Genomic DNA, 9,319 nt, shown 5'->3' on the forward strand with positions numbered 1-9,319 from the left:
TTGACGAATCACACAATCAGTGGCCACTGTTTAAACAAAGGTAAGCAACGTTCTTACTTAAACTGTGTGTTTCGATCAAGCTGAATCTGAGGGTAGGGTACAGAAGGGTTCTCTCCAGAATTTAAGGACCAAATTTAGTAGAAGAGCAGAGTTTTTGTTGGAATGAGAACTAAGCATGCATGCAATGTGATTATAGATAAGTGTAAATAAGACAAGCAGGCTAGTAGAAAAGGTGTGTGTCCTGGATTAACAGGAAATCAGGAGTGTGTGTGTCCTGGTTTAAAAGGGAAATCAGAAGGAGTGTGTGGCCCTGATTTAAGAGGAAATCAGAAGGTGTGTGTGTGTGATTTTCTCGGAGGGGTATGACAAATCCTGTTGGAGGAACAGGTCACGTGTATGGGGGTCTAGGTAATTAAATTGATGTTCCGCTGGGACTAGATTAGGGTAAACTAACTTGTGGCAATAAAGAATCATTAGAAATACGAGTGGTTTGGTTAATATTAATATATTAAAATATGATGTACGTTATGTGCGGGTAATTGATTAATAGAGAGTGGATAAAAGTGGAATAATATATAAGTGCTGGCTTGCGCGCCCAAACACGTAGACGTACGTGGGGGGTGGGAGACAGTACATAGATCATGTGATAGAAATAAAATTAAGCATTATAATAACTATCTATTATTTCAGAAGCAGAGGTGATATAGAAGGCCAGACAGAAGCCACTCCTCTGTAAAAGGCACATGACTGCCAGCTTGGAGTTTGCCAAAAAGGCACCGAAGGACTCTCAGACCATGAGAAACAAGATTCTCTGGTCTGATGAAACCAAGATTTAACTCTTTGGCCTGAATGCCAAGCGTCACGTCTGTAGGAAACCTGGCACCATCCCTACGGTGAAGCATGGTGGTGGCAACATCATGCTGTGGGGATGTTTTTCAGCGGCAGGGACTGGGAGACTAGTCAGGATCCTATAAGAGATGGTTATCTATGGCTCTGGGCCTACCTGCCTCCAGCATATTCAGGTCAATATTCTATAGTATTCTATTCTGTTCCTATCTTTTCTTACATTAAGAGGTTCCACAAGAGGATAGTTTCACTTCAGGGAGAAAGAGCTATAGGCAACCAAACACACACACTTTATTTGCAATGCTAAAATTTATTTTATTCATTAGCAGCTGTGCACATTTCACAATCTACAACATTTCCCCAACCAAGACAATTTTAGTGCTATAATCACATATATAACATAACTGGAAGACTTAGGCCTAGATTTAATCCAGACTTTGGAAGATCTGCGTTTTAGCACAATTTAAATTTAAAGGCAATGTTCTCACATTAGCAGAGACTGCATTCACGGTAAATGCTGCATATGTCGGCTCAATCATAAATTACTTTTCAATTTCAATCCCACTATAACACGGTACTTACGCAGTACAGATTACATCTAGCCCTTAAGGATCTTTGGGATCAATGGATCTCTGTTGATCTAGTGGATCTCTCAGTGGATATCTTACGCAGCCTGGGCCAGACCGACACTGTTGTTCTGCCTGTCAAAGATGGCATAGTATTGCCTGATGAAGACATCTCCAAGGATCCAGAGCTGCTGAGTTCCACCATTTCCAAAACCAGTCATGCAGCCGTTGGAGTTCTACAGAGATAGAGAGAGGAAGAGGAGGAAAATCAGGCATATGAGGCCCTTTGCTCCTAGGATCTAAAAGAAAGGTCAAGTCTCAGATGTACAGGTGCTCTGATGAAGGAGCTTGCTCTGAAACACATCAGCATTGAAGATCAGATAGGGCAGATAGGTTGTATGTAACAACATGTCTTTTAGTAGACTACCTGGGAGGTCATAGGTTGTATGTATCAACATGTCTTTTAGTAGACTACCTGGGAGGTGATAGGTTATATGTAACAACATGTATATAGTCTTCAACATGTATTTCAGTAGACTACCTGGGAGGTCATAGGTTATTGTGTATCATAGCTGGGTTGTATGTAACAACATGTATTTCAGTAGACTACCTGGGAGGTGTAGGCGGAGGCAGAGATGGTGAAGGCGTTTCCGTTGAGGGTGAAGGTCACCTCGGGCATGCTGGGAATGTTGTTGCAGTTCACGGTGGCCTAGGAGAGGAATAAAAATGTTCTAGTTTATTCTGTGGTTGATTACATTTGACATTTTAGTCATTTAGAAGACGCTCTTATCCAGAGCGACTTACAGTTAGTGAGTGCATACATTGATCAAAGGGGAGGCAGTGATTGAGGGAAAAAACAACAATGAGAACAGATGTATGCCCTTTTCACACAACCATGCCGCCCCAACCACAATGTGCTGGTTCAGATATTTGCTCTTCCCACTTGCTGGGCTTGGTTCCGCTCAGTAGTGTGAAAAGCCTTATAGTTGTACATGTCTGTACCAGTCAGTGTGTGTGTGACTCACATCTCCATACTGGTCAGTGGTGGCTCCGACCCAGCTGTTCATGTTGTTGATGTCACTGGTTGGCCCGACGATCAGGGAGGTACCAGTATCTATGATAGCCTGACAGCCACCATTGCAAGCCACTGTGTTGCCGTTGATGGTAACACTGGAAGGACAAATATTAGCTGAGTTTACCTGTTCTTTTGGTTGTATGTATATTTCTTGCTGTTGGGTTTTTGTTGTGAGCAAATAAACATGAACTTGCTAAGTGCACAGCAAGATTTTGTCATAGGCTCCAGACTGGAAGTAGGCATGTTCATTTTATGTACTGTTCCAATGTGTTCTGGGTAATGGCATGAAGGGATGATACATGAATATTGGTATGGATATGGACCAGGATATGGGCTCTGTGTGGACTAGTGTACCTACCTGTCCATGTTTATCTGCCAGTAGGTCTCGGAGGACAGGGGGATCCAGGTGATCTGTCCGGTGTAGTAGTTAGACTCGATGTCACCGAATGACACCACACTACCCTCTGCTGAGTTTCTATTGGAGGAGGAGAAAAGGTCAACAAGGTTGTTTAATCATCAACACATTTTGAAATGGATGTCACCTCTCCTTCAAAGACAATTAAAGCAGTTGTATAATTGTATTTAATATAAAATCACTGGTACATTCTTATTTATTAATATCACAACTAAGAGAAAATGCCACCTCCCATCCAGGTGTATTTGTACAGTTACTATGTTACCCGCTCAGGTAGACAGAGAAGAGGTTCTGGGACACCAGGCCCTGGGTCATCATGTTGTCAAAGACGGGTGTGGCCCCAGAGGCTGCCAGGTTGGGGAAAGCCAGGCCCAGGATACCGTCGGCAACCATGTTGGCCATGAAGGGAGCCTCGGTCTGACTGGCACCAAAGATCTGCTGAGTCACAGAGATACCTCCCACCTGGAAACACAGAACAGCAGGCATCAGTCACTGGGCACCATAGAAATAGAATTACTAGAATGGGTTTTCCCATTCAAGTCAGTTGTTTGGTGATGTGTGGACCGGAGGCCATATTGAGTGTACCCAAAATAGTAATTATATTTCTTTGCTGAATCTACTGGAGTCAGTTACTAATATGCTTGGGTATTGTTTATAGCATGTGATGTTATAAAATGGGACCGTTAGGGGAGGACGGGTGCTGAGTGGAATATTATTTGGTGGTTGTAATGTATGTAATGTACAGTATGTTGTATTTGAAAGTGTCAATAAAAATGTATCACAATAATGTGTAGCTAGCTACATTTACATACTGAAACAGTGTCATATGCCAGCTGTCCAGTCATGCTGCCAGTTCCGTACTGAATGGAAACAGGCTTGTTGGCCCATGAGAAGGTGCTAGACTGTGCAGGGTTGAATTCGGCATGGTTCTCTATCCAAAACATGAACATCTTCATTAAGTACACACCATGCCATTGCAAAACTGAACATTCATTTCTTCGTTGGTATTGAGCTATTTTCCACAATCCACGCTCTAAATGGGACAATACAAAAATACATTCCTCTTATTCTATTGTTTCATTGTGTTGAGCGAACCCCCTTTATGCTGTAAATCTCAAGGTGCTCCCCTCAGCCCCCTAACCTCAACCCACAACCAAGTCTCCCATTCTCTGGCTAGGTACTCAATATGAAACAGTTTTTTGCAACTCTATCACAAGAGACTACTCAGAAACAATTTGAAATATGGCTATTCTCCAACGTCAACAGTATTCTCCAGACCCCTACAATATACTCACGGCAGGCTGGGCTGGAGCAGTAGACAGAGGGAACCCACAGGTTGGAGGAGCCAGTGTCAAAGATGACGTTGAAGGACTGGGGAGGGGTTCCAATGGAGATCACACCATAGTAGGACAACTGCAGAGAGACGTTGAAACAGAGATGTACTGTAAGTCAGGGTCACACAAGTGAACATTTCAGAGTACTATGAAGAAACAGGCATTTGTCTAACTATGTAGCTAGTTACTTGTCAAGAAGCATGGCTATATGCTCAACTCTAAGCTCATAATTAATTTGATCATGCCAGTGTGCATTTAATTTAAGCAAGACATGAATACAAACTGTAGAGTCAATGGGTTCAAACTATGCAGTCACAATATCCAACATGTAATGACATTTTTGAAACAATAATCATATAGTCTATAGACTAGCCTGGTCCCAGGTCTGTTTGTGTTGTATACAGTGCATTTGGATGGTGCCAGGTTTCCTCCAGACGTGACGTTTGGCATTCAGGCCAAAGAGTCCAGTCTTGGTTTCATCAGACCAGAGAATCTTGTTTCTCATGGTCTGATAGTCTTTAGATGCCTTTTGGCAAACTCCAAGCAGGCTGTCATGTTCCTTTTACTGAGGAGTGTCTTCCGTCTGGCCACTCTACCCTAAAGGCCTGATTGGCTCTGTCAGAGTGACCATCGGGTTTTTGGTCACCTCCTGACCAAGGCCCTTCTCCCCAATTGCTCAGTTTGGCCTGGCGGCCAGCTCTAGGAAGAGTGTTGGTGTTTCCAAACTTCTTCAATTTAAGAATGATAGAGGCCACTGTGTTCTTGGGGACCTTCAATGCTGCAGAAATGTTTTGGTACCGTTACCCAGATCTGTGCCTCGACACAATCCTATCTCAGAGCTCTACGGATAATTCCTTTGAACTCATGGCTTGGTTTTTCCTCTGACATGCACTGTCAACTGTGGGATATTATATGGACAGGTGTGTACCTTTCCAATCAATTTAATTTACCACAGGTGGACTCCAATCATGTTGTAGAAATATCTCAAGGATGATCAATGGAAACAGGATGCACCTGAGCTCAATTTCAAGTCTCTTAGCAAAGGGTCTGAATACTTATCTATATAAAGGATTAGAAAACGAAACAAAAAAAAACATATATATATATATATATATATACATTTGCAAAATAAAATAAAATGTTTTCGCTTTGTCATTATGGGGACAATTTTTATTTAATCAATTTTAGAATTAGGCTGTAACGTCATAAATTGTGAAAAAAGTCAAGGGGGTCTGAATACTTTCCGTTCCGAATGCACTGTAGACAACTCCCTTGGTCATTGACTATACATCAAAAACAGATCTGGGATCAGTCACCAGGCTAATACAGTATATCACCATACTGGTTCTGTCTCTGCCTTACATCAGCGTCGTTGGTCATAGCCTCATCACCGGTCTGGTAGAACTTGGCCATAGGGTTGTAGGGGAACTTCAGCCTGGTCTCCTCCCATATACCCTTCTCCATCAGGGTCTCTCTGGCAGTCTTCCCCTTGATCAGAGAGATCCTAAAAACACACAATCACCTTTATTCGCCAATTACATGTACCAGGAATTTGACCTGGTGAAATGGTGCTGACAACAATAAACAGAATATGCAGACAGAAAATAAAATTAAAAAGAAGAATAGAACAGGACTGGGACTTACTTGGTATTACACTCGGAGAGGACCACTAGGGCACACAGGACGACAGCCCACTTCATCATGGTTGCTTCTGGTTCTTCTTGGACTCAGTGAGTGAAGTTAGAGTAGGAGAACCCAGGCCTTATATACAGTTATCATGTACACCAGGACCCAATCCACAGCCATATGACCATGTCATGCCCTCCTTTAACACACAATATCACGCAATCGGAGTGTCCCAAAATGGCACCCTATCCCCAATATAGTGCACTACTTTTGAACAGGGTCCATATGCCTCTAGTCAAAAGTAGTGCACTAAATAGGGAATATAGTGCCATTTGGAACACAGTTGATAACACAACTTCAGATAAGAAAAGTGTGATGTGGTTACAAATATAAAACGCCTATGTAGCAAAAGTGAATATGATTTGGAACAATGTTAATGAACAGTGTGTCATTATCTAACATTGGGAAACAAAATATAGCTGGATATATAGCTGGATACTAGTCTGTGCCACGGTGGCATCAGTTCAGTTAAACCTAGGGTATGTCAAAGTGGGGTGTGGGGGGGAGGGGGACATTTTTTGGAAGTTTAAGCTCATTTACTGCATTTCTACACAATTGAAAAACTCTAAAATGCTATTTAGAGAACAACAACCAAAAATAATAATGACCCCATTCATAAATTACCACCGCAACATCTGGTTTAAAGGTCTGTAGAACGGCATTTACACCGAGTGGACAAAACATTAGGAACACCTACCTAATATAGAGTTGCCCCCTCCCCCGTCGGGGCATGCAAGTTTCAAGTTTGTGGAAGATCTTTTTTCACCATAAAATAGCATCTTTATATTAAAGGATTGCATGCATCTATCATCGCATTTGCAGACTTATGTAAGATAGGCTTCCACTCCTAATGTGATAAGTAGATTGAATAGTCATAATTTAGGCTAACAGTATAACTCAATCACTGTTAGCGAAACAAAGCATGCCTGAGCGCGTAGTGACAGAGTTGGCATAATCAGAGATGTTTCTTCTCCTTTCTTTGTACAGGAAAAAATGTGGCCTTTTATAAACACGTGTGTGATTAGTCAAATTCAAATGATGAAAAATGCCTTCCTCAGTTGGGTTCGCCCCCCTCTAGGCCACAATTGAAGAGTTTTCTTCCCAGGCGTAATGCAAAGCATTATCGCTGGGATATGAGGTTACACCAGGGCTTGAGCCGATGTTAAAAGTGTTTACAAAAGTACAAAGCGTTAGAAATGTATCCGTATGATCACCCTGTCCATATGCTCTATTTAAGTTGTTCCAAGATACCACTTTTTTGGACTAGCTATGTTTTCAAAACGGTATCCTGAACAACATCCTGAAATATATGTAGATATCTTTTTTAGACGAATTACGGTTAGAGCATTGGGCCAGTAACCGAAAGCCGACAAGGAGAAAAATCTGTCGTTAACCTGTCAAGGTAGATGTAGGTGGGTGTGGTGGTGGAATCAGGCGCAGGACGCAGAACGTTAGTCCAACAGACTTTAGTAGATGCAACACAAAACAACCACGAATAAATGCCCTAAGGCGAAAACTCCGCACGTAGGCGAAAAGAACGGGCGCACAAACAGGTGCGACAAAACACTCCAAACAATGTGGAGAAATGGCTCAACCGAGCAAACAGTAGAATGACAGCCTACCGGCACGACAGTAAAACAATAACACACAACACTAGACAAACACAACGAGAACTTATAGGACACTAATTATACTAAACGATAACAGGTGTAACAACAATCAGACAAAAGGAAACGAACATAGAAACATGCAACGGTGGCAGCTAGTATTCCGGAGACGACGAACGCCGAAGCCTGCCCGAGCAAGGAAGAGAGGCAGCCTCGGCCGAAACCGTGACATAACCCTAATTTGCTCCAGGGGCACCGTACTACTATGACTGAGCCTCTAAAACAACATACACTGCTCAAAAAAATAAAGGGAACACTTAAACAACACAATGTAACTCCAAGTCAATCACACTTCTGTGAAATCAAACTGTCCACTTAGGAAGCAACACTGATTGACATTACATTTCACATGCTGTTGTGCAAATGGAATAGACAACAGGTGGAAATTATAGGCAATTAGCAAGACACCCCCAATAAAGGACTGGTTTTGCAGGTGGTGACCACAGACCACTTCTCAATTCCTATGCTTCCCTGGCTGATGTTTTGGTCACTTTTGAATGCTGGTGAATTCCTGGTGCTTTCACTCTAGTGGTAGCATGAGACGGAGTCTACAACCCACACAAGTGGCTCAGGTAGTGCAGCTCATCCAGGATGGCACATCAATGCGAGCTGTGGCAAGAAGGTTTGCTGTGTCTGTCAGCGTAGTGTCCAGAGCATGGAGGCGCTACCAGGAGACAGGCCAGTACATCAGGAGACGTGGAGGAGGCCGTAGGAGGGCAACAACCCAGCAGCAGGACTGCTACCTCCGCCTTTGTGCAAGGAGGAGCAGGAGGACCACTGCCAGAGCCCTGCAAAATTACCTCCAGCAGGCCAAAAATGTGCATGTGTCTGCTCAAACGGTCAGAAACAGACTCCATGAGGGTGGTATGAGGGCCCGACGTCCATAGGTGGGGGTTGTGCTTACAGCCCAACACCGTGCAGGACGTTTGGCATTTGCCAGACAACACCAAGATTGGCAAATTCGCCACTGGCACCCTGTGCTCTTCACAGATGAAAGCAGGTTCACACTGAGCACATGTGACAGACGTGACAGAGTTTGGAGACGCCGTGGAGAACATTCTGCTGCCTGCAACATCCTCCAGCATGACCGGTTTGGCGGTGGGTCAGTCATGGTGTGGGGTGGCATTTCTTTGGGGGGCCGCACAGCCCTCCATGTGCTCGCCAGAGGTAGCCTGACTGCCATTAGGTACCGAGATGAGATCCTCCGACCCCTTGTGAGACCATATGCTGGTGCGGTTGGCCCTGGGTTCCTCCTAAAGCAAGAAAATGCTAGACCTCATGTGGCTGGAGTGTGTCAGCAGTTCCTGCAAGAGGAAGGCATTAATGCTATGGACTGGCCCGCCCGTTCCCCAGACCTGAATCCAATTGAGCACATCTGGGACATCATGTCTCGCTCCATCCACCAACACCACGTTGCACCACAGACTGTTCAGGAGTTGGCGGATGCTTTAGTCCAGGTCTGGGAGGAGATCCCTCAGGAGACCATCCGCCACCTCATCAGGAGCATGCCCAGGTGTTGTAGGGAGGTCATACAGGCACGTGGAGGCCACACACACTACTGAGCCTCATTTTGACTTGTTTTAAGGACATTACATCAAAGTTGGATCAGCCTGTAGTGTGGTTTTCCACTCCAAATCCAGACCTCCATGGGTTGATACATTTGATTTCAATTGATACTTTTTGTATGATTTTGTTGTCAGCACATTCAACTATGTAAAGAAAAAAGTATT

At 43.7% G+C, this 9,319-nt stretch overlaps 1 protein-coding gene across 1 annotated transcript; it reads right to left on the reverse strand.

The window, feature by feature from the left end:
- Window positions 1–1,210: 1,210 nt before the first annotated feature.
- Window positions 1,211–5,951, reverse strand: LOC123491499 (pepsin A-like). Its single transcript, XM_045222317.1, has 9 exons — window positions 5,881–5,951; window positions 5,599–5,740; window positions 4,198–4,315; window positions 3,715–3,833; window positions 3,168–3,364; window positions 2,846–2,962; window positions 2,438–2,582; window positions 2,023–2,121; window positions 1,211–1,648 (listed from the first exon to the last, which is right to left on the reverse strand). The coding sequence occupies exons 1-9, from the start codon at window positions 5,937–5,939 to the stop codon at window positions 1,511–1,513; spliced, it is 1,134 nt and encodes a 377-aa protein (XP_045078252.1). The 5' UTR covers window positions 5,940–5,951; the 3' UTR covers window positions 1,211–1,510.
- Window positions 5,952–9,319: the final 3,368 nt, after the last annotated feature.

The sequence above is a fragment of the Coregonus clupeaformis genome, chromosome 8 (genome assembly GCF_020615455.1).
Source record: "Coregonus clupeaformis isolate EN_2021a chromosome 8, ASM2061545v1, whole genome shotgun sequence".
NCBI classification, from domain to species: Eukaryota; Metazoa; Chordata; class Actinopteri; order Salmoniformes; family Salmonidae; genus Coregonus; species Coregonus clupeaformis.